This window comes from Trichomonas vaginalis, chromosome IV (genome assembly GCF_026262505.1).
Source record: "Trichomonas vaginalis G3 chromosome IV, whole genome shotgun sequence".
NCBI classification, from domain to species: Eukaryota; Parabasalia; order Trichomonadida; family Trichomonadidae; genus Trichomonas; species Trichomonas vaginalis.
The window spans coordinates 32,977,643-33,005,629 of NC_067206.1; the positions used below are offsets into that span (position 1 = coordinate 32,977,643).

The 27,987-nt window shown below is 33.8% G+C and overlaps 13 protein-coding genes and 2 pseudogenes across 15 annotated transcripts, besides 4 other annotated features; 7 read left to right on the top strand and 8 right to left on the bottom strand.

Moving 5' to 3' along the window:
- Nucleotides 1-12,577: part of a mobile genetic element that runs on past the window's edge.
- On the top strand, nt 1,952-2,371 carry TVAGG3_0211860 (uncharacterized protein; the record flags this gene model as incomplete). The annotated part of the gene is made up of 1 exon (XM_051226673.1): nt 1,952-2,371. The coding sequence occupies one exon, from the start codon at nt 1,952-1,954 to the stop codon at nt 2,369-2,371; it is 420 nt and encodes a 139-aa protein (XP_051111659.1).
- TVAGG3_0211870 lies at nt 3,299-3,747 on the top strand (annotated as a pseudogene). The gene has a single exon. A coding segment is annotated over exon 1 (449 nt).
- Nucleotides 4,056-4,517, bottom strand: TVAGG3_0211880 (uncharacterized protein; the record flags this gene model as incomplete). Its single annotated transcript, XM_001288369.1, has 1 exon — nt 4,056-4,517. One exon carries the CDS (start codon nt 4,515-4,517, stop codon nt 4,056-4,058), a length of 462 nt encoding a protein of 153 aa, XP_001288370.1.
- On the bottom strand, nt 5,497-5,817 carry TVAGG3_0211890 (organellar and viral DNA polymerase type B; the record flags this gene model as incomplete). The annotated part of the gene is made up of 1 exon (XM_051226674.1): nt 5,497-5,817. The coding sequence occupies one exon, from the start codon at nt 5,815-5,817 to the stop codon at nt 5,497-5,499; it is 321 nt and encodes a 106-aa protein (XP_051111660.1).
- Nucleotides 6,754-7,224, bottom strand: TVAGG3_0211900 (uncharacterized protein; the record flags this gene model as incomplete). The annotated part of the gene is made up of 1 exon (XM_001322276.1): nt 6,754-7,224. The coding sequence occupies one exon, from the start codon at nt 7,222-7,224 to the stop codon at nt 6,754-6,756; it is 471 nt and encodes a 156-aa protein (XP_001322311.1).
- On the bottom strand, nt 9,456-10,039 carry TVAGG3_0211910 (annotated as a pseudogene). The gene has a single exon. A coding segment is annotated over exon 1 (584 nt).
- TVAGG3_0211920 (uncharacterized protein) lies at nt 10,230-10,631 on the bottom strand (the record flags this gene model as incomplete). The annotated part of the gene is made up of 1 exon (XM_051226675.1): nt 10,230-10,631. The coding sequence occupies one exon, from the start codon at nt 10,629-10,631 to the stop codon at nt 10,230-10,232; it is 402 nt and encodes a 133-aa protein (XP_051111661.1).
- Nucleotides 11,603-12,160, bottom strand: TVAGG3_0211930 (phage tail repeat-like family; the record flags this gene model as incomplete). Its single annotated transcript, XM_051226676.1, has 1 exon — nt 11,603-12,160. One exon carries the CDS (start codon nt 12,158-12,160, stop codon nt 11,603-11,605), a length of 558 nt encoding a protein of 185 aa, XP_051111662.1.
- Nucleotides 12,578-13,555: 978 nt separating the features above from the next.
- TVAGG3_0211940 (uncharacterized protein) lies at nt 13,556-13,879 on the top strand (the record flags this gene model as incomplete). The annotated part of the gene is made up of 1 exon (XM_051226677.1): nt 13,556-13,879. One exon carries the CDS (start codon nt 13,556-13,558, stop codon nt 13,877-13,879), a length of 324 nt encoding a protein of 107 aa, XP_051111663.1.
- Nucleotides 13,880-13,883: 4 nt separating this feature from the next.
- Nucleotides 13,884-14,126, bottom strand: TVAGG3_0211950 (serine threonine-protein phosphatase family; the record flags this gene model as incomplete). The annotated part of the gene is made up of 1 exon (XM_051226678.1): nt 13,884-14,126. One exon carries the CDS (start codon nt 14,124-14,126, stop codon nt 13,884-13,886), a length of 243 nt encoding a protein of 80 aa, XP_051111664.1.
- Nucleotides 14,127-14,144: 18 nt separating this feature from the next.
- TVAGG3_0211960 (uncharacterized protein) lies at nt 14,145-14,507 on the bottom strand (the record flags this gene model as incomplete). The annotated part of the gene is made up of 1 exon (XM_051226679.1): nt 14,145-14,507. One exon carries the CDS (start codon nt 14,505-14,507, stop codon nt 14,145-14,147), a length of 363 nt encoding a protein of 120 aa, XP_051111665.1.
- Nucleotides 14,508-15,937: 1,430 nt separating this feature from the next.
- Nucleotides 15,938-15,967: a terminal%2Cinverted (terminal inverted repeat of MuDR-3_TvMULE3 transposon ID:TVAGG3_0211970).
- Nucleotides 15,938-16,500: a mobile genetic element.
- Nucleotides 16,471-16,500: a terminal%2Cinverted (terminal inverted repeat of MuDR-3_TvMULE3 transposon ID:TVAGG3_0211970).
- Nucleotides 16,501-16,686: 186 nt separating this feature from the next.
- On the top strand, nt 16,687-18,759 carry TVAGG3_0211980 (cap-specific mRNA (nucleoside-2'-O-)-methyltransferase 1 family; the record flags this gene model as incomplete). The annotated part of the gene is made up of 1 exon (XM_001301052.1): nt 16,687-18,759. The coding sequence occupies one exon, from the start codon at nt 16,687-16,689 to the stop codon at nt 18,757-18,759; it is 2,073 nt and encodes a 690-aa protein (XP_001301053.1).
- Nucleotides 18,760-19,497: 738 nt separating this feature from the next.
- TVAGG3_0211990 (retrograde vesicle-mediated transport, Golgi to ER) lies at nt 19,498-20,503 on the top strand (the record flags this gene model as incomplete). The annotated part of the gene is made up of 1 exon (XM_001301053.1): nt 19,622-20,221. One exon carries the CDS (start codon nt 19,622-19,624, stop codon nt 20,219-20,221), a length of 600 nt encoding a protein of 199 aa, XP_001301054.1.
- Nucleotides 20,504-23,203: 2,700 nt separating this feature from the next.
- On the top strand, nt 23,204-25,025 carry TVAGG3_0212000 (fimbrin/plastin family; the record flags this gene model as incomplete). Its single annotated transcript, XM_001301054.1, has 1 exon — nt 23,682-25,025. The coding sequence occupies one exon, from the start codon at nt 23,682-23,684 to the stop codon at nt 25,023-25,025; it is 1,344 nt and encodes a 447-aa protein (XP_001301055.1).
- A 1,507-nt stretch (nt 25,026-26,532) lies between these two features.
- On the top strand, nt 26,533-27,899 carry TVAGG3_0212010 (uncharacterized protein; the record flags this gene model as incomplete). The annotated part of the gene is made up of 1 exon (XM_001301055.1): nt 26,540-27,880. The coding sequence occupies one exon, from the start codon at nt 26,540-26,542 to the stop codon at nt 27,878-27,880; it is 1,341 nt and encodes a 446-aa protein (XP_001301056.1).
- Between the last annotated feature and the right edge of the window lie 88 nt (nt 27,900-27,987).

Below are 27,987 nucleotides of genomic sequence, written 5' to 3' on the forward strand. Positions count from 1 at the left end.
AATCAAACATCAGAAAAAAAAAATATTTTTTTTATTTTTATAAAAATGTACAGAATAGATGTTTCAGATTTTTATGACTTCCAAGCATTCAGAAATATGTGTCCATTTCGAGACTATAACAAAGCAGTCGAGAATTGAAACGTTTAGTCATTTATGTCGACTCTGCCCAGAATGTTATGTTATAAAGAATGGGATGTAGTCTTTAACAAACCTAAAGCGACAATAGTTTCAGAACAAGAATGTAGACAGAAACTTAAGAAAATAAAAGTTGTACAAGTTGGCATGAAGATGTTAGATGCTTGGGATATCTTATTGTCAAAGTTAGAAGATTTTTCAGTTCGAGGTATAAAAGTTCTATACACTTCTCCAAACTTCTATTCTATCTTCACTGGATATAAATACGAACAAGTAGAATGGAAAGAAAATGTTATAAAGAAGCTTGGTTAGACATGTCAAGAAATTATATGCAATGGAAACGAAAGAGTCTATGAGTATATCTTATGTTGGTTTGCAAACATCTTACAACATCCAAGTGCTAAAAATGAAACTGCTCTCATTATAGATAAACAAGGAAAACAAGGAACAGGTAAGAACACATTCTTTACAGATATTTTGTGCAAACTGTTAGAAGGTTATTCGAATCCGAATATGACAAACTTAGAAAACATCTGTGGCAAGTTTAACTCCTCAATAGAGAATATGAAACTTATAGTTTGCAATGAACTTCAAAGTATAGATACAACAAAAGTTTTGAACTCAGATGCTTTGAAGAGTCTTATAACAGACAAAGTTGGAGTTGTTGAAAGAAAATATAAAGACCAAAGAGTTTGTGAAAATGTTGCAAACTTCATTATGGTTTCAAACAATACTGTTCCGATGAAGTTAGAAAGTTCTGACAGAAGATATGTAGTTGTCAGAACGTCAGATTCTCATATGCAAGATACAGAATATTTGACGACTTAGCAGAAACTTTGACATCTGACTTTTACAACCACTTGTTCTCATATTTTATGACATTAGATATTTCTAAGTTCAATCCAAGACAAATTCCATATACCGAAGAGAGACAAACATTGTTAGAAGCAAACAAGAGTGTATATGAACTGTTCATAGAAGAAAGCGACTTTGAGTGTTTAGATGAAAGGTCATTGTACGATGAATATAAACAATATTGTCAAGAATATGGTTATATGGCAGCTTCTAAACGTACATTCTTGGCAAATGTCAAAAATCTTTTAGATGTTCAGAACGGCGTATATACAAAGAAAAATTTTCTGAGTAAATTTTAAAACAGTATTTTCAGTATTTTTTATTTTATTTGAAATGTACGCTGAGTTTGTTGGAAAAGACTGTTGGAAAACTTGTTTGTTAGATGAGAAATATGAAATTCACTGTTGTGAGTCATTTGAAGTCAGAAACAAAAAGACAAAAAGAGTTTTAAGCGAATGGGAGCGAAATGACGGATATACTACTATGAAGATGAGTGGAAAACACTATTTTAAACATATTGTCATTGCAACTCATTTTATACCGAACCCTAACAATCTACCTCTTGTAGACCATATAAACCATATAAGAAACGACAATAGACTTGAGAACTTGCGTTGGGTCACATGTTCTGAAAACAATAAGAACATAGGCAAATTTCGAGATATTGTATTCGAATTTGTCGACGAACTAGAAGATGAAGCAATTGAAATTACAGACTATGGTAAGCATACGTTTGAGTTTTACTACTACAGCGAAGAACAAGACTCTTTCTACTTTTATACCGGCGTAAACTATAGGAAATTACAAGTATATTTTACTAAGGATGGCTGTGCTCATGTAAACGCTAGAGATACAGATGGAAAATGCGTTAGACTATTTCTTAACAAATTCAAGAAGCTATATGGCATACCATTTTAAAACGTTTTTTATAAAAAAAATCTTTTTTTATCCGATAGAAAAGATGGCAAAATTCATCTCAGTAAATAAGTACATGACAGAAGTCAAAGATAAGTTAGCTCCATTCGCATATTTGAATGTTTACTTCTACAATTTTGAAAAGTCTACATTTGACAAAATTTGGAACATTGCACCAGTTAAGTTTGCTGTTGTTAGAAAAAGTGGTGCAACTTTTGAAGACTTATACATTGACGGTATGTTGACAGTCAAAGAAAATTTTGACAGAAAGTTCTCAAAACTCGAAGAAGGTAAAGCATACAAACTTGTTATACCTTATGAACCAAAGAAGACAGACGACTATGAATATTATGAGTCTAAGATAGTTGAAGTTCAAGGTAAGTTGGGTAAAAAGATTTTAGAGTCTAAGCCAGTGTTTGCTCCTAAAGAGGAAGAGAACATTGACATTGACCCAGAAATGTTCTAAAAATAAAATTTTATTTTTACATGTCAAATTTCTTTTTCTCTGGTTCAGGTTCTTTCTTCTCTTCTTCTACTTTCTTTTCTTTCTTTTCTCTCTTCTTCTTCTTTCTGGTGGAGTTATGTCAAATTTGGCGCAACCATATTTATGTAAAAGTTCTTTTGTCCTTTAATAGCTCTTCTATTCTGTTTTCTATTTCATCTTCAAGAACAGCGCATGTGTCTTCTTTGCATTCTAAGAACTTTTGTTGGACTTCATCTTTCCAATCGGCTCATCTCTGTCAACAAGTCTGTCATTGACAAATTTTAAGACTTCTCTGCTTAATGTTTTATGGTTCTTGTCATATTCCAGAAACAGAACTTTAGAACAAATTCACCTTTCTTGTTTACACTATGTAAGATTTTATGGTCTACAGATGTTTTGCTGTCGAAAAGCTTGTCTCGAATATAGATAGCGAAATCGCTAGACATTTCCTAAAAGATAAAATTTTTAATTTTTCTAAAAATATGTTAGAAAAAAAAGTTTGCTGACATTGACAAGAAATTTGAGAATGTTTTAAACAAGAACAAGAGGAAGTTAGAAAATGCTCAGATAAAACCCATACATGACAAGTTCCTATTTGCTCAGAATGGTATAACAGGTCTAATCGCACCACCTGGGTCGGGTAAGACTTTCACTTATCTTAAAATGGCTGCACAACAACAAGAACTAGATGAGAAGAACCCATTCTATGAGTTAGTTGTTATTTGTAGTACTTCTGGTCAATTTGACCAAACCGTCAATTCGTTCAAAGATATTATAAAAAAGTCTAAGTTAGTATGTATAAAAGACTCTGAGTTGTTAGATTGGATAAAGAAGTACCAAAGAAGAGTTTTGAAGTACAATGCTATAAATGAGTATATAAATTCTAAGTTTAAAGACCCAAATGAGGAAATGCAGAGAATATTAGAGAAGAAACACTTCAGAAACAAACAGAAAGAGATAGAATACATTTCGAAGAAATTGCAATCTTACGATTGGAAGACTTACCCTCATAGATGTCTTCTTATCTTAGATGACTTTGCTTCTCATCCTTTGTTAAAGAATAGAGAACAAGACATGTGTCGAATTCTTAGAAGCTCAGACACTTTAACATCTCAGTTGTCATTTGTGTACAGACAGCAAAGAGTTTAAGTAAGGATGTAAAGAGAATACTTACTGACATTATACTTTTCCCCGGATTGTCCGAAGACGATTTCATGGAACTTATGAAAGAGTCCATGGCAGGTAAGTTTGACAGACATGAACTATGGGAGAAGTATAAAGTCATACAAGACCCTCATACTTCTTTCAGAATTCATATCTACGCAAACAAAGTTCAAATTGTAAAAAGTCAAGCTTGAAAAATGTAAGTGTTTAGTCTTAGTAAGTAAGTCTGTTGTGGTGCTGGGGCTGTCGGTTCTTCTGGCTTTGGAAGGCATTCAGGAAGAGGAACGTCAGTCATCCGTTTGTGTCCTGTCGGAAGGAAAAACTTTTTCTGTCGGAAGGAAAAACTTTTTCTGTCGGAAGGAAAAACTTTTTCTGTCGGAAGGAAGAACTTTTCTTGTCGGATGGAAGGACTCGGAATGCCAGAAGGATTTGACAAGACAATTTACTTTATAGAGCTACCTGAGCCATCTTTGGTGTCAAGCTTGAAAAATAAATGGTTCATCTACCCTGCTTGTTTGAAGTTGTCAAAATACTCTGTTATTTTTTCTTTCAGTAGCGGTAAGTCTTCTTTGAAGGTAAGTATTGTACAACCTTTCATATCATAGTGTGTTTGAGGTAACGTATCTTGAACTATTTGTTTCACATCTTCATTCGGTGTCATTGAAATCGGTAAGTTTTCGCGATAGAACCAATTTCTGTCAGATTTGTAAATCTTAGCAAGGTCGTAAAAGCTTTTGTTGTTTCTTCTGACTAAATGCAACATAACCATATCTCTGTCTTCTTCATTTTCCATCTCTTCAGTATAAATCATATACTTATAGTTCTTTTCCTTTCCTTTTGGTACCGAACGTGGTATTCTTTTCTGTATGTTTTTGTCTTCTTTCATCATATCTTCTCTCTGCTTTGTACAAAGTTCGTCAAGTAGCATAAGTATGTAGATTGCATAACGAGGTGAAGCCCACATTGCTATTGAACTAACTAGGAACTTATGAACATATATACCTTTTAGATGTGATGGTAAGTTTTGTCTGTCTTGGTACATCTTTTTAAGTTCTACATGTTCAAACTCACTGAGGAGTTCATGAGTGCTATTTAATTCAAACCAGTCTTTAGGAAGCTTAGTATCTGGAGCAAAACATGCTGTCAAAATACTTTGCATTTGGTACATATCGTCTTTGACCGAACGAATGAGACGGAGTTGTTTGTTAAACTGAACCCACTCATATTCTTCATTTATAGCTTCATGGACTATAACTGTTGTTGTGTTCTCTGTTGTTGACATATCTGTCTTTACATACAAAATAAAAAAATAAATAAAAATAAAACTAACTTTATTTTTTCTATCTTAAGGAAATTCATGATTTTTGTTGCTGAATTCAATAAAAATAATGTTTAGGTGAAGAGGTGAGATGTCACCTGTTTTCTCACCTCTTGAATTTTCATGATTTCATCGTAAATGTTTTGTCAAGACTTCTTCGTAAATGTTTTGTCAAGACTTCTTCGTAAATGTTTTGTCAAGACTTCATCGTAATGAGCGTAAATCAGACAAAAATAATGTTTAGGTGAAGAGGTGACATCTCACCCGTTTTCTCACCTCTTTTCTCACCTCTTGAATTTTCATGATTTCTTCGTATATGTTTTGTCAAGACTTCTTCGTATATGCTTTGTCAAGACTTCTTCGTAAATGTTTTGTCAAGACTTCATCGTAATGAGCGTAAATCAGACAAAAATAATGTTTAGGTGAAGAGGTGACATCTCACCTGTTTTCTCACCTGTTTTCTCACCCAAGTTATTTTTTAAATTTTGTGAAAACTCAACGGTTTGACACATGCCTAAAAATTATTTTACTCAGAATTTTGTTGCTGAATTCAGCAAAAAATAATGTTTAGGTGAAGAGGTGACATCTCACCCGTTTTCTCACCTCTTTTCTCACCCTAGTTATTTTATAAGCGTTTTACATGAATTGTACGATGTATATTTGAAATCCTAAACAGTTTTGTAGCTTCTATTTCTTCTGTCAGTACATCGAATGTTTTAACGATACCGAAAGTTTCTTTATACTTCTTCTTGACGTCAGATAATAGGAAATCTTCTGCTGTTGGATAGTTTTTGTTCAGAAATGCTAACATATCCATTTTATTTTCTGCTGGTTTTTCTGCTTCTTTCTTTAAGTCTGCATAGTCGTTTCGCATACGTTCTATCTCTTTGACGGAGTAGTTATATTTCCTCATTGCTGCTTTACATTTAGAACATTGTGGGTTCATTTTTGCGTTATATTCTGAAACCTTACCTGCTAAAACAACTAAAGCGTCAATTGCTCTCTTCATCTCAAACATAGCGGGTCTTATTTGTTCATTCCATACCTTACCTCTTCTATCTTTATCTCTTATCTGCCATACACATTCAGCAACTAACGAAACAAAGTTGTCGTAGGTCTTAAATTCTTCAGATTTATATATGTCAGAAACATTCTTATATACCATGTCGCAATCTTTGTCCATAACTTTATGGTTGCAATGAAAACCAAGGAATTCATAATTTACTTTCGTATGAACTTCTTTATTTCTACTGAGTCAGTTGGTTTCACTTCAATTTCGTCAAATTCGGAATGGAGTTTTTGCTGCTGAATTTCAGGCAATTTGGCAAATGGTCATGAGTCCTGCATTTCATAAAGATATTACTTCATTTTTTCATCTTTCGCACAACAGTCCAAAGTACTTGTTAAAAGTTCTTGCTTTATCTTCTGGATTTCTGTTTCAAAAGTATATGAAGAAGGAATGAAGCTTTTCATTTCTACTAACATAGATGTTGGATTCATGACTAACGAGTTTGGTGCTGTTGTTTGAATTGTTGTTGTGCCGATTGTTGAAATCATATCTTTTATACAAAATAAAAAAATAAATAAAATAAAACTAACTTTATTTTTTATTTCGGGAAAATTCATGAGGTGAGAAAAGAGGTGAGAAAACGGGTGAGATGTCACCTCTTCACCTAAAATATATTTTTGGGTCATTTACACTCATTACGAAGAAGTCTTGACAAAACATTTACGATGAAGAAGTTTCGACAAAACATTTACGAAGAAGAAGTTTCGACAAAACATTTACGATGAAGAAGTTTCGACAAAACATTTACGATGAAATTCATGAAAATTCATGAGGTGAGAAAAGAGGTGAGAAAACGGGTGAGATGTCACCTCTTCACCTAAACATTATTTTTACTGAATTTAGCAACAACTTTCTCTCAATTGGAGCTGTAGCATACTCTTTGCGTAAGCGGTTCAGACCTTCTTCGAACTCTTGGTCTCTCTTCGATGTGGATTGAGATTGGTAGTAATTTGGATTGAGATTGGAATTGCTGGAACAACCAAGGGTTGGAGCTGTAGCATACTCTTTGCGTAAGCGGTTCAGACCTTCTTCGAACTCTTGGTCTCTCTTCGATTTGTATTGGAATTGGTAGTAATTTGGTGGAGGGACTTGCTGGAACTGAGGTGCAGGGGCTGGTGCTTTAGGTTCCTCTGGTTTGGGAATGGACTCAGTTGGTGGGACGTCGGACATTCGTTTGTGGCTTAACCGTCGGACATCCGTTTGTGTCCTGTCGGAAGGAAGAACTTTTCCTGTCGGACATCCGTTTGTGTCCTGTCGGAAGGAAGAACTTTTCCTGTCGGACATCCGTTTGTGTCCTGTCGGAAGGAAGAACTTTTTCTGTCGGAAGGAAGAACTTTTCCTGAAGTTCGACAGGAAAAGTTCTCAATTTTCGAAAATTTGAATGGTTTACGGACGGACAACTGGAAGAACTTTTCCTGTCGGAAGGAAGAACTTTTCCTGTCGGAAGGAAGAACTTTTCCTGTCTGATGGAAGGACTTTTCCTGTCTGATGGAAGAACTTTTCCTGTCTGATGGAAGGACTTTTCCTGTCAGTAGCAGTACTGCTAGTAGCAGAGATTTTTATCGTCCAACTTTACAAATGTAAACTCCTATCGTTCTATTTTCTTCACTAGGGTCTAACACCAAAGTAACCTTACAAATGTAAACTTATATCGTTCTATTTTCTTCACTAGGGTCTAACACCAAAGTAACCTATGTACATGAAATTTCACTGCATAAAAGGAAAAAACCTGCGCGAATCGGGATTTGAACCGAGGTCTTCGACGCCTTTAACGAGGTAGCCCATACCACTGAGCTATGAGCCGCTTACATATTCACAAAAATAAATTGTTTTCATGAGTTTTCTACGATGTTAGAAAAAATGTTATTTTCTAATATCTTCACATTCAATACTTTTTCAGCACTTTTCCGTAGTTATATATGAAAGACAATTCGAGATAAAAGTCATAGTACAATGGAATAATATGTTGCACACCATTTGTTGTGAACCAAACTTGAAAGTCAGAGAAACTGTTACTAGGTGGTTCGTAGAATTTAGAAGCAAAGTCATAAAAGTCCTTAAATACATAGAAAACTATTGTTGCTTGAACTGAAACTTGCATGACACATAACATTTTGAGGGTCAAACACGTTTCTATAAACTGTCAAATCTGCTGGTGGAAGTATAAATTTAAATGGACCATCTGGTGGTAATGGTTCGTTTCTGGTTTAGTAACCGAAGAAATTGTGCCCAAGAACGTTTGTCTACTTCCCAAAATAAAAACTGTGTATCTCTTGGAGGGTTAATTTCAATCTTTGAAATGAAACGGTGGAGTTCATCTTGTCATATTCTAGTTTCAGATAGTATGTTCCATTTAGTAAAGAGTCGTATTTTTCTTGAAATTCCCAATAATATTTGTTCATTTGAGTTTGAAAGTCATTTAGAGTTTTCTCAAGACTTTCGTCTGAACGAACTGTAAGATTCTCATTTCGTCAAATTTGTCTATTAGACCATCAGAACCTTTATACTGCCCATGAAAATATACTGCGAACATAAATGCGTTAGTTCTTTTTGAAAACAAAACTCTTCTAAATCCTATTGTTTGCATCTGAAGGACTTTGAAGCCAACGAATTGGATAGTCAACCTGTATGTTCGGGATGAAATTTCTTCATCTGATATTGTCCTACCAGCATTTGTAAAGATATAGTCTAACGGTTTTGTATCTGCTACTTTTGTTCTTTGTTTTTCACCTGAAGCATTTAATATATGTAAAAATATATTGTTTTAAAATAGTATGCCATATAGCTTCTTGAATTTGTTAAGAAGTATTTGAACGTTTTTTCCATCTGTATCTCTAGTGTTTACAAAGCATAGCCCGCCTTAGTAAAATATACTTGTAATTTCCTATAGTTTACGCCGGTATAAAAGTAGAAAGAGTCTTGTTCTTCGCTATAGTAGTAAAACTCAACGTATGCTTGCCATAGTCTGTAATTTCAATTGTTTCATCGTCTAGTTCGTCGACAAATTCGAATACAATATCTCCAAATTTGCCTTTGTTCTTATTGTTTTCAGAACAAGTGACCCAACGTAAGTTTCAAGTCTATTGTCGCTTCTTATACGGTTTATATGGTCTACAAAAGGTAAATTGTTAGGGTTCGGTATAAAATGAGTTGCAATGACAACATGTTTAAAATAGTTTTTTTCCACTCATCTTCATAAGAGCATATCCGTCATTTCCCTCCCATCCGCTTAAAACTCTTTTTGTCTTTTTGTTTCTGACTTCAAATGACTCACAACAGTGAATTTCATATTTCTCATCTAACAAACAAGTTTCCCAACGGTCTGTTCCAACAAACTCAGCGTACATTTCAAATAAAATAAAAAAATATTTTTTTTTAAAATATGTTGTTTTAAATGGTATGCCATTTCATATTTCATCGTCTAACAAACAAGTTTCCCAACGGTCTTTTCCAACAAACTCAGCGTACAGTTCAAATAAAAATAAAAAATATACTGTTTTAAAAATTTTTTTCTTTTACTTTTACATAACCTCCTGCTACCAGAAGTCTTTGACGCCAACCCATACCAGCTAATGAAGGTTGAGTTGGTTTAGTTTGGAAACTAAACTTTGGTTTTGGTTTATCTCAGTTTTTGGTTTTTCTTCTTCTATCGGTTTTTCGTCACTTTTCGGTTCCTCTGACTTTACCTCACTTGCAGGTATGGTTGTGTCGTCAACATCTTCGTAATATCATATGCCATTTGTTTTTGTTTTCCTTTCAACTTTTTGTGTTTGTTGTAAAGTTTAGAATATTTCGACTCTAAGTCAATGAGATGTTCTATAATGAACTGTTGGTCAGTGAAGTAAACTTTTCCATCTGTTGTCTCGAAAGCTCCTTCAGACTTCAATATTTTATTTGTGAGAGTCTGTTTCTTTTTTGAGATACTAGCCGTTCCATTTCTATGAAAAGTGACTTTATAGTTAGGGTTTGTATTTCCAGACCTGGCACTTTCTATTATTGAATTTTTCTCTTCATCTGTAAGTTCTTTGACAGGTTTTGACAATGGTTCTGAACTTTTTGTTTGTGGTGTCAAATCTACCGTTTCAACTTCTTCGGTCATTTCATCTCAGTAAAAATTTTAGTTTGGTTTGTTTTCAACTGGTTGTTTAGGTTTTTTAAGTCGGTCTAAAACTTCCTGAGGTATAGGAAGAACTTGACAAACACGTGGTGTAACTGCTGGAAGTCGACAAATCCATCTTGAACCCATTTGTCTCAATGCTGTATTGTTCATTTCATCTCAGTAAAAAACTTTACATTCCCCACGTTTGAGGCGGTTGAGGTTGGTTATTGTTTACCCATTGTTGTGCATGGTTATATCCTCTGTTAAAGAATCTTTCACCTTGGTCCATATAGTGTCCTGCTTGGTTATAGTAGTCATTTGCTTTGTTATAATAGTTTCCTGCTTGTCTTCCTACATTGTCCATCCATCCTTGAACTTTTCCTCTTGTTTCAGGATTTGGAATAAGATTTGCTGCATCTCGTGCTACATCCCAACCTTTCTGTACAGTTTGTATAATAGGTTGTGCTTTCTCTTTAAGTATACCTAATGTACTCAAAATCTTCCTTCCAACTCCAAATACACCTCTGGCTATTGTTCCCACTGCGGGCAAAAATCTGGATGCAACTCCTGCTAATGCGCCAAATAAACCCATTTCTTATAGGGTAAAAAATGACGAATCCGAACAAGGACCCCTATGTTTCTAAAGCGACAAAGAAAGCACTCATGATAAAAATCTTTAGTTCAACACCAAATGCTTGGTTTATGGATATCTTGGAAAACATTCCGAGAGTTAGAACAGATGGACCACCATACTGGCTAATATTTGTTGGTCAAAACACAAGATACTGTGAAGCCATACCATTACAGTCCAAAAATATTTTAGATGTGAAAACTGCTTTGACAATATTCGTTGACAAATACCATCCAACAAAACTGACATCCGACTGTGAAAGTTCTTTCAAATCAGACGATATTAAAAACTATCTGCGTTCAAAAAATGTAAACCAATATTTCATTGTCGACCAAAACCATTCTGCTCTTGGTGTCATTGACGGTTGTATAAAAATGTTAAGAGACTTAAACCAACCACAAGGTGGTGAAGCAAATGAAATGTCATATGACGACAAGTATAGACACTTCTCCATGGCAAAGATGAGACAAGTTTTAAATATTTACAATAGCCGTAAACAAAAAGGTTTGGGAAACCACTCCCCGAAGAAATGAAAAACAACCCTGACTTAGAGAAAGACTATATATTTAATAATTTAGTCAAAAGAGACAAACAAGAAAGAATGCCGGGCTTCAAACTTCAGAAAGGCGACAAAGTAAAAATAGAAATACCTAAACGCGACCCATATGAAATACTATTGACTATGACAACAATGGGAACCCGACAGGTACTCACATTCGTGTTCGTAAAAATAGAAGAAAGTATACAAGAGAATATTATGAAGTTTTAGGCAAACATGGCAAAATGTACACACTGCAAGCAGAAGATAAAACTACTATTGTCAGACCTCGTTTCAAACTTGTCAAAGTTCAAGGTGGTATACTTTCAAAGACAGTTCCTAACAAATATAAGACAACTCCTGACGAATATGCTAAAGAAGTTGAAAATGACGACTAAGCATTTCTATACCATGCGTAAACTGTCATGTAAGGTGGCATGTAGTCTTTACTTTGTCCCGTTGTTTGCGTATATCCCGAAACGCGATGTGTATGGTTTCCATCTCCCTGAGTGTTACCCCAGAAACAATTTATAGCAAACTGAACTTCGTCTTTAACATCATATCCTTTACCTTTTGTCATTGCTGACCAATCCCAATATCTATGCTTATGCCAACCTGCTTGAGATGTACTTAAATCTATGTAGTGACTGTGTGCAGGTAAGTTTTCACCTGAAATCGTTTTACTTCCACCTGTTTCCTTTGAAGAGTTTGCACAATACAAAAACCTGTCGACTATTTGAGTCCAAGTTCCAAAACCCAGAACTGTTTCTGGTCTGGTAGAGTTCATTGACGTATAAATAGAGCCTATAGGATATAATGTTTGAAGCATTTCTGTCTTTAATGTTTGAAGCTCTGTTTTGTCTGCTTTCTTGTCATATAAATCTTGAGCAGTGAATTTAATATTATGTTCATCCTTCATGACATAAACATCTTTACATCTAATGTTTCTCATCGTCGTTATGTCGTCATCCGATGTTAAACCTTGTGGAAAGTTAGGAGGTTTACAATATAATACATCCCCACCAGTTTCTTCAACCGTTCCTTCAATACTTTCTATAGCAACAGTTGTAAAACTTGTATGTGTATGGTTCTTGTCTGCTTTCTTCTCTAACTCATCGTTAACATAAGTTTTATCTGCTTTAAGGTCTAAACATCCTGAAACCCATCCTGTATCGGCTTTAGTTTTTAAAATCTTCGATGTCCGTTCATGGTACCAGTCAACCCTTTCTATAATTTCTTTATCTTTTTCGTTAACATATTCCTTATCTGCTTTCTTCTCTAACGCACTAGCCATAAGTCCCTTATCTACCTTATTTTCAAGGCTAACGTTTAAGTCTGTTATTTCAGATATAGAATGTGTATGAGTCTTTTTAGAATATTCGTTTTCAGCTCTTGTCACTTCACTTGACATTTTATTGTCAACATATGTTTTGTCTGCTAGTTCAGGATGAGTATGTTCTTTTGTTGCATAAGCATTGTTAGCTCTTTCTTCTTCTTTTGCTATTGCATCGTCTACATATTCTTTGTCAGCTTTGTTGTCAACATCTGCTTTCAAAAGAAGTTCATTTATAGGTTTCTCGTTTAAAGTTCCTTTTGTTGGATTTATACAGACAGTATTGTTCTTCTTGTCTTGAAACAGAAACTCATCTGTCATTGGGTTTAATGTCAGTTTTAAGTTTCCTTCTTTCAATGACTCAGATATCTTAGAATAGTTTGAAAAGTTTGTTGTGTTCTTATTTAGAGCTTGCATAATGAGTTGTCGGTTGTGTTGTATTTCTCTCATAGACGCTGTTTCATTTGACATTTTTATTCTAGATAAAATATGCTTCCAATAGAAAAAGAAAATTCAAGAGTTGCTACAACTAAACCATTAGATGAACTTTTTACTAATGTCGGTCAAAAGTTTGAGACAGAGACCGTAAAGCATGAAGGCTATCGTTTTGACTACCCATTAAGATGGCTAAGAGACCCATCTGTCACAAAAGCTATTGGCTTTCGTAGAATGAAGTTTGTGTCTGTAGAAGATAAAAGTTTTCCATTTATTGTAAGGTTTCATATAGATTATATATCTGAAGGGAAACGAAAAATGTGGGAAGAAATTGAGCTAATACAAGTTGACCTTTCATCTTCTCTACAGACTGCGTTAAAAAATATAGAAGATAAAATAAATTCATGTTATGCAAAATATGCTGATGAATATGCAAATACCGAGAGCACACTTTATGTGAGAATTGTATATGACAAACAAAATTCACAAGTGTCATTTCAAATCTACGAAGACAATCCAAAGAAAGACGAACAAATATATACAGAATTCACTGCAATGTCATGGTATTATTTGCAAAGAATGTTAAATCAGAAAGTCGAACTTCCTTTAGCAAATATTTACAGTCGATATGCAAGAGATGAACCATATTTATTTAAAGATGTTTTCGACCCAGCTGCTATTATTGTTCATGCTTCATTTTCTGGCGCCCAAAACTCTTTCTTATGCTTGGCAAATGACTTTTACGAAAAACCTACAAAGTTATACGAACCACCAAGTGGAAGTATTTCAGACTTTCAAGTATGGTTTACTACAGATGGAAGAAAAAGAATAATTCCATTATACCATGCGTTTTACTTAGAACTTAGTTTCATATACAACTACTATCGAACGGTAAAAATATAATTTTTTAATACGGTTGAGGTGTTGGATTTGGTTGCCAACTAGACTGTGGTGCAGGTTCAGGCTGTTGTATAACAGGAGCTTGTTCTTCTGGTTCAGGGTCTTTAGGTATAATACCAACGAACTGACCTACTCTTTTACCAATATTTTTGACTCCGTTCCAAATTCCTCTTCCTACGGTTTTTATTCCATTCCATATACCTCTTCCAACATTTCGAAAGAAGTTTCCTATCTTACTGAAGAAACCCATTTTACTATATGTAAAAATCTAATGTCCGCCTAGTCTTTTGCGTTTCCTGTTGAGTTCCATAGCATTCTTTAACTGGAGCTCATACATTCTGTTTCTCCTCTGGTAGAAAACATATTCTGGGTCAACTCCTGTGTTCGCGTCATCTGCATAAAGTTGTTTATATCCCACTTCAGGGTTTGTATAAAACTCTTTCCATCTCATATTTGCATACCATGGTGGCAAACCTAACGCAGCGTCATTTGACATGGCAGTTTGCATTTGTACATCTGTTGGCACTTGACCATAGTTTGCCATTGCAGTTTGTATTCTAACTTCATTTGGAATATTCTCTGGGTTTGGTTGTCCAGGTTGCTGTGCATTCGCTAAGTTCTGTGCGTCCATTTAATATTAGATAAAAATATCTCTTACGAGTACATATGCTGAACATTTGCAGGCATTGGTTCATCTTCATATTCTCTGTACTTTTCTGCCACGTCAAATAAATAAATGACACAATGGAAAAAACCTAAAACAAGTAGTCCTATTTCAAACCACATTTACTTACTAGTAAAATTTCTTTGTTATGACTTCTTCGTAAAGACTTTGTTGAGATTTCTTCGTAAAGACTTTGTTGAGATTTCTTCGTAAATGAGTGTAAATGACCCAAAAATATATTTTAGGTGAAGAGGTGAGATTTCACCTCTTTTTTCACCTCATTTCTCACCTCTTGAATTTTCATGAATTTCTTCGTAAAGACTTTGTTAAGACTTCTTCATCTAATTTCTCATGAACTTTCTTGTCTATGTTTTGTCAAGATTTCATCGTAAAGACTTTGTTGAGATTTCTTCGTAAATGACCCTAGTAGTATATTTTTGGTGTAAATTTCATGAAAATTCAAGAGGGTGAAAAATTAGGTGAAAAAACAGGTGAAATCTCACCTCTTCACCTAAACATTATTTTTGGTGTAAAATTCATGAAAATTCAAGAGGGTGAAAAATTAGGTGAAAAAACAGGTGAAATCTCACCTCTTCACCTAAACATTATTTTTGTCTGATTTTACGAAGAAGTCTTGACAAAACATTTACGAAGAAGTCTTGACAAAACATTTACGAAGAAGTCTTGACAAAACATTTACGAAGAAGTCTTGACAAAACATTTACGAAGAAGTCTTGACAAAACATTTACGAAGAAGTCTTGACAAAACATTTACGAAGAAGTCTTGACAAAACATTTACGAAGAAGTCTTGACAAAACATTTACGAAGAAGTCTTGACAAAACATTTACGAAGAAGTCTTGACAAAACATTTACGATGAAATCATGACAAAACATGTACGAAGAAGTCTTGACAAAACATTTACGAAGAAGTCTTGACAAAACATTTACGTTCATGTTTGACAAAACATGTACGAAGAAGTCTTGACAAAACATTTACGAAGAAGTCTTGACAAAACATTTACGAAGAAGTCTTGACAAAACATTTACGAAGAAGTCTTGACAAAACATTTACGAAGAAGTCTTGACAAAACATTTACGAAGAAGTCTTGACAAAACATTTACGAAGAAGTCTTAACAAAACATGAAAACATATATAATTTGTGAAAAGCGACACATATATATAATGTTTTCGACCCAGAAGACTAACAATTTTCCGAATAAAAACTTCATTTATACTAAACATCAACATCAGGGCTAGAAGGCACGAAGTGCCTGGAAGCCCCACTACCTTTTTTTTTTTTTTTTTTTTTTTTTTTTATATTCATAAAGATTTTCCAAAAATATGATACCGCAAAATTAAAAAAGTGACGTCTTGAGTGGAGTCAAAGGTCGAAAGAGTAGGGGTAATTTTAGCTAAAAGTGACACATTTGTAAAAAGTGACACACCCGTGAAGGGTGTGATTACCGATCGGTAATTTCGACAGTTTAGAATTTAAAATTTTTTATGGAACTGTTGCGAGTTTCATAAAGAATTTAAGGAATATAAGCAAAGATTTGAATCAAAATCTTAGACCTAAGCCGCTTGCTAAAGTAACTAATTTTAGCTGTCAAATACTTTTGTATTTTGAAGTAAATTAGTATAAATTTGTTTTTACTTTTATTTCGAAAAAGTAACAATAATCGTAAAAGGGTATTGATAGGCTTGCTAAAGTAACTAATTTTAGCTGTCAAATACTTTTGTATTTTGAAGTAAATTAGTATAAATTTGATATTATTTTAACTCCCTTTGAAAACCTCAATTTTCCATACAGAGGGGACGGGAATAGCATCCAATATTCCTTGAGAATGGTTGCGCATTCTCAGTTCCCTCTATATTTCGAACGAAGCTCTCATCGGTCTTTTTTTAATACTAAACGTTTTTTTTCCCCTGTCACTTTTAGCTAAAATTTGGGTTTGCCAAGGTCGAAATTGCTAGCTAAATGTTTTTTTAGCGAAATTGCGTATTGTACGTTTTTTTCGCAAAATGAAACCCTTATTACATAGGCATGTTTTCGAATGTTAATTGCAAAAAACATGTTTTCGACCAAATTCAATATTTAATTAGGGGGCCAAAATTTATTCTAAAGGGGACGTAATTTTTAAAAATGAATGATTATCTTAACTTATACGTTCCATCTTATGATCCATATTATAATATGGAAATGAACTCAAAGCGTGTTATGATGCCATCAGTCAGCTATTGGGTCTACGAAAAGATTAATTCAGAATCTCCGGATTATTATTCAAATAAGGATCCAATCTACAATGAATACAGACGAAAAACAGGAGCAATTGGATTCGTAAAACCTCCAACATCGAAATATTGGAAAGAATACGCTGATTCACATAACAAACCAACACTTTCACACTTAGAAGAAACTCATGACGACGAAGATGAATTAGATGTATTTTACTCAAAGAATGGTATCAAAATGCTTCCTAGAGTTGGCGCTACTCGTCAAGAATTAATTCAATATTTCGGTAAGGCAGGTGAAGAAGCTGCCAATGAACTACAAATGGTCGATGCACCATTTATAGAAGGATTGAGATCTGTTTTCGATATTGTTGTCGATCCAGATGATGAAATTGTCCAATCAATCAAATCAAATCCAAAATACCCTCCAGTCAGACCTGCAGACAACTTCCCACATCATCAAACTCCAAAGCTTATCTCTGTACCTCCTTATGAAGGCGATCTCAGTGAAATTGATGTCGATAAAATGCTAATCGGAGAAAAGAATGACGATCTTGGTAAGTCCAATGTTTGCAATGAATCACTTATTACTGAAATCTTCGAAAGAAAGGATGAATTCGCTGCATTTGACGCTAAACAATTTAATGATGCAAGAATTAAAGCAAATCCATGGGAAACAATCGGAAAAGTCATTTTCCAGAACCGTGCTGCCATGAAAATGGCAAATTTAGATGCAATTTTCAATTTTACAAATTCTCCAGAATTTCCGAATTTGGCGCCAAATTGCGGTAAGCTAGAAGACTATTTCTACTTTGCAGATATTTGTGCTGGTCCAGGTGGCTTTACTGATTATCTTTACTGGAGATTGGATGGTCGTGCAAAAGGTTTCGGTATGACCCTTGCCGGCGACCACGACTGGGCCCAGCCTGAAATGTTCCTTTCAACAATACCTAATTTTACGAAAGTTTACGGTCCAGAAGGCAACGGCAACATATTTAATCCAGATAACATCGAAGACTTATACAATACGATCAAAACAGAAACGAACAACAAAATGGTACAACTCGTTACAGCCGATGGTGGTACAGCTGTCGATGGCGAAGAAAATGCTCAAGAACAACTACATAAGAGACTTGTTCTCTGCCAATTCCTTACAGCATTGAGAGTATTACGTAAAGGCGGTTCATTCTTATGCAAAACATTCGATGTTTATACAGATTTCTCCGTTGAATTATTATATTTACTTGCACAGTGCTTCAACAGGTTCTGTATTATCAAGCCTTACACATCTCGTCCTGCTAACTCCGAAAGATACGTTGTTGGCCTCGGATTAAGGGAAGAAGATCCTCCAGCGAGATCATTGTTCAGCCGTCTCAACGAAAGTGAAGTTTGGAAGGACACAACAAAAGAACCATTATCATTCTTCCCATTCGAGAAGATTCCGAACGAGTTTATCCAGTATGTCAAAGAATCCAACGAATATCTCGTTGAATACCAAGACAAAGCTTGCGTAAACCTGTTAACATACGGTTACAATCCTGAACTGAAGCCTCTCGACCAAGAAGATGTGAAGAGAAGATGCTTGGAAGAGTGGAAAGTTCCAACAACGGTTAATAAGAAGGAAGTCATCCTGAAATACCAAGCATGGCAACCAAAAGAGATCAAGTCCACTGCAAATGTCGATGCAATGTTCCCTTTGGCCCAAGTTCAAGAAAAGAAATATATTTTGGAACCTCCAATGCAAACAAGGATCGATCACAACAACAAGATAACATATGTATCGCCAATGGGTGAGAAAATTGCAGAAATGAGGAGAGGACTCTATGATGAAAGTAATTATTACGAATATATCACTTATAAGAAAGCAAGAACTGCAGAATCATTATTGAATCATGATAATGAATATGACGATGATAATAATAATAGAGGCCAGCTTAATGGCACTGAAAACAAACCAAAATCTGTTGTTGTTTTCGCTAATTAAATAAAGTTTATTTGTTTTTAATAATTTCATTGGGATTAATAAGATTTCTGTTAGAAAATATTCTTCTTATGGTTCAATATCTCAATAAAATAATTTTACCTTTTTGAAATAAAGAATTTCGGCTAGTTTTTGCAAGTATAGTTGCGTCTTCCATTAAATTGAGATAAACAATGGTTGATGATTATCTAATTAATCTTGATCTAATAAAATATATTTATTGAATTAGCATCTCATTGATTTTAATGTTGGAGCATTTGACCAATTTTAGTCTTCCAAATATATAACTAGTATCATAGAAGGTTTGTCCATATTTAGTTAAATTTACTTCATGGATATATGATATGAAAATATATGCATGATAATATATAACATGTATGGTCAACTATTAGTTAGATATGGATCTCATTGATATATGTTTAATTTTTCTTTTATGAAAAAATATTCTATCATAACTATCATTTTACACTACATTCAGATAGGCCTTTTTGAGTAAATAGGATTGGAAGTTAGATTGGCATAATTTCAAATATATTGAATGAATAAAATTTTCATTAGCTTGAAAACATATATGAACCTCTGATGAATATACATTTTGAACCATTTAGGAAGTTTTAGAGAAGAGAATGTTAGGAAATTTACGAATAAAAGGCGACTCAAACTCGATTTTGCTTTTTTTCTCAACAATTAATGAACAACATTCAAGATTTTTACATCATTTTAGGGGTGACATCTATTGGCCCTACTTCTGCTGTGTTTGCAGAGGTAGAAATTTAAGAAAACTATAAAATTTGACATGTTACATAAGTTCAATTGAAAAAAATTTTTGTAAACAAGTTTACATCAAATAACATTAATTTTTCAAATGAGTTACCTTTTACCAGCCAAAAGAGACATAAAAATGATATTTATTGGTGACTCAAGCGTAGGAAAATCGTGTATTATTAATAAATATATCAAAGGACAGTTCTCTGAAGAAGTTGAGCCGACAGTAGGTGCGTCATTCTTTTCTCGAGAAATGGAAATACGTGGAGAGCATATAGTTTTGAACATTTGGGATACGGCGGGTCAAGAGGCATACAGATATCTAGTTCCGATGTATTATAGAAACGCAGATATTGCAATTGTTGTTTTCGACCTTACAAAATTTGAATCATTCCAATCAGTAGAACATTGGGTTGAAGATGTCAGAAAGAGTTGCAATAACGAGGTTAGCGTCTTCATTTGCGGAAATAAATGTGATCTTGAAATGAATAGAGCTATTTCTCCCGAACAGATCCAAGCGAAAGAAATAGAATTGAAAACATCATGCATTGAAACCAGTGCACTTACTGGACAAGGCTTAGATAAGTTATTTGCATTTTCTTTAGGTTCACACCTGGAGCAAAATCCAAAAATCATCGAAGATAGTGCATCTCCTTTTACACCAAATTTAACTACCCAGCGGCAACATCATTGTTGTTAATAATTTCAGAAATATTATTTACATACCGTTATTAGTCTATATATAATATGATCGGAAAATAACCATTAGCGCGACTTGTTTATTTTATACTATTCTGTGTTATGTTTAATCATTTACACAGCTTTTATAAAATATTGTTTTTGAGATATTAAAATTGTTATGTTCTTGTTATCCATCATCCATATTGCCTTTTCAAGATAAATTGAATAGCATATCGGCCAATATCAACAAATTCAAACTAATCGGAAATTCGACTAACTCAAAATGTTGTTTACATATGATAATACCATTGGTAAATCATTATAGCACACATGTGAAAACAAATAACGAAGATTCTCCTTAAAATTTGCTCGTTGAAAAATGAAATTTATTTTTACTTCATAGTTTCAATTAGTGCTACAGAGAAAAATTAAGTATTTGCGAAGTTGATTATGACTTTTCAACCTAAGAAACAATATCTTCAACAATCTAATAGCATTAGAGAAAATGTAATGATATTTATTCATAATAATCAGGTACTCAATTGAAAAATCATGTTTCTTGAAACTCAAACAATAGAATAAATCGACTTTTAGGGGCGTTGGCGACATATAGGCGTCACAATGTAAACCATTCAAATTTGAACGGTTTATGTGCGTCATATAAGGAAAATTCAGAAGGCCGGCGTCATAGAAGAATTGTCAGATATTTTAGAGCCTTAATCGTCGGGGAAGTAAAAAGTGACTAAGAGAAAAAATATTGCATGATATAATATAGTAAACAATATTAAACAATAAAGATTTTGTGATAAGTTTTCAGAAGCGAATTGAATAATTTGAGACTACTTTTGATTAATTAAAGAAAATCATTTTAGACTCTCAGAGAGGGAATTGTAGCCTGCGAGGCACTGGATCTAGTCCAGTGCCTCGCAGGCAACAATCCTTGCTCTCGAGCTCTGAAACTTTGGTTGCATAAGATGCAATCAGAGCTAAAAAAAGAGCTCAAGAGAAGGAATTGTAGCCTGCGAGGCACTGGACTAGATCCAGTACTTCGCAGGCAACAATCCTTGCTCTCGAGCTCTGAAACTTTGGTTGCATAAGATGCAATCAGAGCTAAAAAAAAGAGCTCAAGAGAAGGAATTGTAGCCTGCGAGGCACTGGACTAGATCCAGTACTTCGCAGGCATCAATCCCTGCTCTGGATCTTTCACAATATGGATTCTTCCTTTTATCAAAAGTTTTCTCAATATTTGTTAATTCTCTCAAAAGTTCTCACAATATTTTTATTTGGCACATATATTAAAATTAATATTATAATTGTTATTTTGTTGCATGCTAAGTTCGGTCAACGATAGAAATTGAGTGGAAATTAATCGTCGAGGAAGTACGATTATGTAAAGTAAAAAAATGTTGTGGGATTTTTAATATTATATATTATTTTATAATAAAATTTTTTTGAGTCATTTTAAGAAGCACATATAATTTTTTGAATTTAAAAATTAAAGTAGTGTCAAACGAATTTATCACTTAATTTAATACTCAGATTTCTTAAAATTAATGAAAAAAAGGTTTTCTGAGAACTTTTGAGAATGGTTTTCAAATTCCATTATTGAAAATATATAGGTATTGTATGAAATTCAAACTCTATATTTATTAAAATTCTAAATTTTTAATAAAATAACTTTTCAGAGGAATATGATTTTGAATGGTTGATTAATAAGTATAAAAATGTCTACAATTTTAAGGAGGGAATTGTTCCTTATGAGGTATACATCATAACTATATACCTCATAAGGAACAATTCCCTCTTGATAGCTGGGAAACTTTCTCTGAATAACTTATCATTTGGAGAAAGTTTCCCAGCTATCTATTAGAAACTAAAGGCTGTGAGGCACTAATATATAATCAGTGCCTCATAGCCTTTAGTTTCTTATTAAAAACGAGAAAACTTGTTCGAAATGATAAACAATTTCGAAAACGTCGTTTTAAGGAGGGAATTGTTCCTTATGAGGTATACATCATAACTATATACCTCATAAGGAACAATTCCCTCTTGATATCCTGGATATTTTTGAATATATTTTTTTAATTAAAGTTCTCAAAAGTATTATCAAAAGTGATTTTTTAAAAATATCTCCAATTAATTAACTAATTAAAAGTATTATATTTTTAAAATTAAATAGTTTTTCAATTTTTTTGAAGGAATTGAGATACTTCCCACGACAATAAAATTGAGAGGTTTACATTATGACTGATCTTAGCATGCAACAATTTAATTTTAAAATGAATTCAAAACCTCAATCAATATTTTGAAGTACTTCCTCTCTGTTTTTTGACATAATAATCGTTATGTAATCTATGACGCCGGGTGTCTCAATTCTCCCTTTGTGACGCACATAAACCTCAGAAAATTGAATAGTTTACATTGTGACGCCAACGTGACGCCACCCCCATTCCAACCCGAATAAATCTTCTTTATGAAAAATTTGTGTAAGGTCTTTTCAGTAAGCGATTTTTAAAAAACGGGTTGAGTAGTGTTCATAATAAGATAATTAACTCAATATAAGAATCAATGAGATAAGGTATTTCATTTATTAATCATGACGTTTTCCTTCAGAAAACCTTTTCAATTTTCTGAGAATTGGGGTAAAATAATAAACATTTTACAGACAAACAGACATCTGTTCTTTTCCATAATATTACATAAATACACAGAATGCCATTGTAAATCTATACAAAAGCAATATAAACCTTAATGCTCATAAAAAACATCTATCACTTTCTCAAAATTTTATTCAATCATTCGATCATACTATTTCACAGGAATGTTTTTTTCGCGTAGTTATAAAATTGTGAGCTAGCCAATTTTTTGAGTCCTCTGAAAATGATCTTAACCAAGTGACAACAATGATCACAAGTGCTTTTAAGATTTAATTTTTCTTATAAAATTTTGCGTTTGTTTTTTGAAAGAAAGTGTTCACTTCATTTATATATAAAATGTCTGTTATCGCCTCAGCATACTATAATAAGTTTGATAAACTTAGTCATTAGGAGATAGATACTGCTGCTGACCACTTCAACAGCATCTCTATCAAAGGATACATCAATGAAGAAGCAATCATCAAATTGTTCTCCGAACTTGGCCAGAAAGTAGATAAGGAACAAGCATCAAAGTACATTGGAGAATATGATTCTGATAACGATGGAGTTTTAGACTTTAACAACTTCCTTAAGATCCTTGTTGATGAAAAAGAAGGTAAGAAGAGTGTTTTTACAGATTCTCTCAAGAAGCATCGCTCATTGATCAAGACAAAAGGCAAAGGTGGTGCTGAGCGTTCTTATGCACAAGAAGAAGTTGCTGGTTTCGTTAACCACATTAACTCCGAATTGAAGGATGATGAAGATCTCAAGAACATCCTTCCGATCAACCCAGACAACGATGAACACTTCAAGAAACTCGGTGATGGCCTTCTCCTCTGCAAGATGGTCAACATGGCTTCAGAAGGAACAATTGATGAAAGAGTTATTTCAAAGGGAAAGAAGCTCAACACATACTCAATGGCTCAGAACATTGATTTAGCCCTTAACTCTGCCAAGTCTATCGGTATTTCTACCATTAATATCGGTAATACAGATATTCGTGATGGAACAGTTCATCTTGTACTTGGTTTAACATGGCAACTCGTTAGAATGTCCCTTCTTAAGACAGTTAACCTAACAAATCACCCAGAATTGTTCAGATTATTGAAGCCAGGAGAAACATTAGCAGATTTACTTAAGCTTTCTCCAGAACAAATTCTTTTAAGATGGTTAAATTACCATCTCGAACATGCTGGCTCAAAGAGAACAGCTACAAACTTTACAACGGATTTGGCCGATTCTGATATTCTTACAACTGTTCTTCATCAAGTTGCCAAGGATGAATGCACAATGGCACCAATGAAGGAGAGCGATTTAATGAAGCGCGCAGAACTCATGCTCCAGGAAGCTGATAAGATTGAATGCCGCAAGTTTGTTGGACCACGTGAAATTGTTAACGGAAACCAACGTCTTAACTTGGCTTTCGTCGCTACAATTTTCAACACAAGACCAGGTCTTGAAGCATTATCTGAGAAAGAACTTGCTGCTCTTGATGAAGCTTTGTTTGCTGCAGCAGGTGAACGTATCGAGCGTCAGTTCTGTCTTTGGATGAACTCTTGCGGTGTTGAACCATTTGTCAACGAATTATACTCTGGAATTTCAGATGGTTTAGTTTTACTCCAGATGCTTGACAGAATCGAGCCAGGTTGTGTTGACTGGAAGAAGGTCAACAAGACAAAGCTCAACAAATTCAAAGCTGTCGAGAATTGCAACTATGTCATTGAGATTGGCAAGAAACTCCAGTTCTCTCTTGTTGGTATTTCTGGTGCTGATATCAATGATGGTAACAAGAAGCTCTGCTTGGCTCTTCTTTGGCAGATGATGAGATACGATTATCTCAAGACATTCAAGAAGCTTGGCCATGGTGCTTTGATCAAAGATGAACAGATCATTGAATGGGCAAACGGCATCACAGGAAGTGTTTGCACAATCAAATCATTCAAGGATGAACAGATTAAGAATTCCAAGCCATTACTCCACTTGATAGACATTCTCAAGCCTGATACTGTTGACTGGTCAATCTTTGAAGATTCTGAGGATGAGAAAGTTCTCGCAAGAAACGCCAGATACGTCCTTTCTATGGTTCGTAAGTTCGGCGGCACAGTCTACGCTCTCCCAGAAGATATTGTTGAATGCAACAAGAAGATGGTCATGACTGTTTATGCTTCTTTGATGATTCTCCAATAAAAATATTTGAATTTACATCTTTTAAATTAATTTAACAATCTATCTACATAGAAATAAGTTCATGATTGAACGGAATAATTAAAATATCCACTAATTGTTTCAAATAATAATTTTTTTATTCATATTTACTCTGGCATCGCAGTATTCTACAGATATCACCTTTTATTAGCAATCCCACTACTAATAGTACTGTATTAAAAAAATAATTTTTCTTCATTTAATTTTCTAGCGCTACTCAAATTTCCTTTAAATTTTAAGCTCAATTGTTAGAGTCAAATAAGGGTTTCGTTTTGCTAAAATTGTCACTTTTATAGCATATTTGTTTTTGGATGTTTTGCGAAACCAAAAAAAAAAACTATGATATACAATGTGTGTGTAAAGAAAATACTTTATTTACTAGTTAAAAAATCATTTGGTATTGATCAAGTTATTTTTTCTGGATAAGATATTATATGGATAATTGGATAGAAAATACAATTATATAATCTTGTACCTGGTTTAATTAAGCTAATTGTCATCAGAAACTTGTAATTTTTATGAATTTCAGATTTTCTTTTCATTACTGCTTTTCTTAATAGGTCAAGTTCTTATTTACGTTATAAAGTATGATATTTACAAATATCAAGTTATCATGTTTTTTGAGAAATTATGAGAAACAAACAAAAATGAAAAAGATAGGAATAGCAATGAATAGTGATGTGGGTATAGAAAATGTAAGAGATATGAATGCAAAGCAATCAGTATTTAGGACATTGACCATAGATTTCGAAAAAAAAATGCTGCATATTGAGCGAAAACTATGATTATATTATAAGGCTGTCATTTAAAGCATAATGAAACTATTCCCTTTTCATTTTAATCGAATAAGATAGTAAAGATTTTTGAATTAGCTAGAAACTGATGAGATGTTTTCACAAATCAGATTTTTAATCTCTATAATGCATAATTCACTCAATATCTCAATTTTGATATTGCGAGATATTTTTGCTATCGGTTTCGCAATTTTGACACAATAGCAAGAGGGTTCTATAAGCATTATTATCAACGTAGAATCTGAATATCATATCAGAAAATGTCGCAAATCTGACATTTACCCGACCAAATAGCAAAAATAATTGAATACTTTTCGCAAAAACTTTAAAAATCGATAAAAATATGAAATATAGATATTAAAGAGACTTTTTATATAATATTCATAAAGATTTTCCAAAAATATGATACCGCAAAATTAAAAAAGTGACGTCTTGAGTGGAGTCAAAGGTCGAAATTGCTAGCTAAATGTTTTTTTAGCGAAATTGCGTATTGTACGTTTTTTTCGCAAAACGAAACCCTTAAGTCAAAAATATTTCTCAAATAAAAAGTTTCAAGTTAGCAGATTTTACGCCACAATATTGAAATTCCAAACTTTTCAGGTTTTTAGATTATTGATATTATATAGATAATAATTTTCAACTTTAATTGAACTATCAGATTGAATTAAAGAACGATAATTTTTGTATTTTTTCAAAAAAACTATGGCGGAGAATACAGAAGGAACAGTTTTTGAGTTCGATCCACTTCAAACACCAGTACAAAATAACAACATCGAAATTTCGTATCAAGAATTTGTTAGAAGTCTTTCAGAAGGTTATATGGAGAAAGATATCACAAAGCAATTTCATGATTTATCTGATGGCATCATAGGATTAAATAACAAACTTGAAAAAGAGCTTTTCAGAGTTCAGAACAGCCTTGTTGTAAATCAAGCAAATACAATTTGTACATTACCTTTACTTGCAGGTCGTGAAGTAGAATGCATTTCACCAATACAACCTGCCGCATGGATCCAAGGCGAAGTCGGTGGCATGTATGACCCTGTAAATGATAAAGTTTGTTTGAATTGTGTTGGCCATTGGGAAGGAAATGCGAGGTCACTCAATCACTTCCTCTGGCAATCAATTACAACACCATGCTTTATTTTCTTCCATGCTATTGCTGTTATTTCCATTATTATTGGTTTTCTTGTTGGCTACCTTAATACAAGTTTCAAAGACGATCCAAGCTACAGATCAAGAATAATAGGTATTGTAGCTGGTATTTCAGCTGCCTACGATATCGCCTGCGTTATTGTTATTTTAATTCTTGAAAGTTTCTTCCCAGATGATCCAGCACCATTCGAAGCTTCCCAGGTTCAAGAGCAAGTCGTTCAGGTGGTTTCTACGGCAATAGATACAATTGCAGCGGAAATTTCGCCCGAACATAAATCTCTTGCTACAAATGAAGAAGAAATGGACAATCCTCAATTGGTTAGCCATTACATCCTCATTTTCTTCTACGAAACAGGCAAAACAGTGCTTGCAAACTTATTAAAACCAGCAGGACCGTTTTCTGAGAAGAAAATACCACAAATTGAATGGCCAGAGTTCGAAAGATTCCTTTCTTTCTTCAGATTCCTCAGAGAAATTTCAGATGCCGAAATCCAAGCTTATGATCCAATTCCAGATTTGACAAGGAAAAAAGTTTTCAAGGTTCTCCTCATCGCCCTAGAACGTGGAACCCCAAAAGTCCATTTCCAGCTCCTCAGATTACTTGCTTTGGCACTTGAGCCTCCGAATATCAGAATGCAACACGTAGAAGAGAATACAAAGGACATAAACCTCACACACTATTTGACAGCAAGCTCTGTTCGCTCTCTTATTCACGATATCAAGGTCGATCTTACGAAATGGAAGTCATCGAAGACTCCAGCTCAGTTTGGATCAATTGAGAACCAGGCAAGAATAGAAGTCGTTGTTTCCAAGTCATCTGATGAACAGTTGGTTACATTCAGGTCTCATGCTTCAAGACTCAGCTCAACTTACATCGAATTCGGATAATTTCATTCAATTTTTATGTCAAATATTATTTAAATTAATTTTTATTGTGTAAATTTTTAAATATTTCCTAATTTGAATATACTTTTCAAATTTTTGAGAGAATCAGT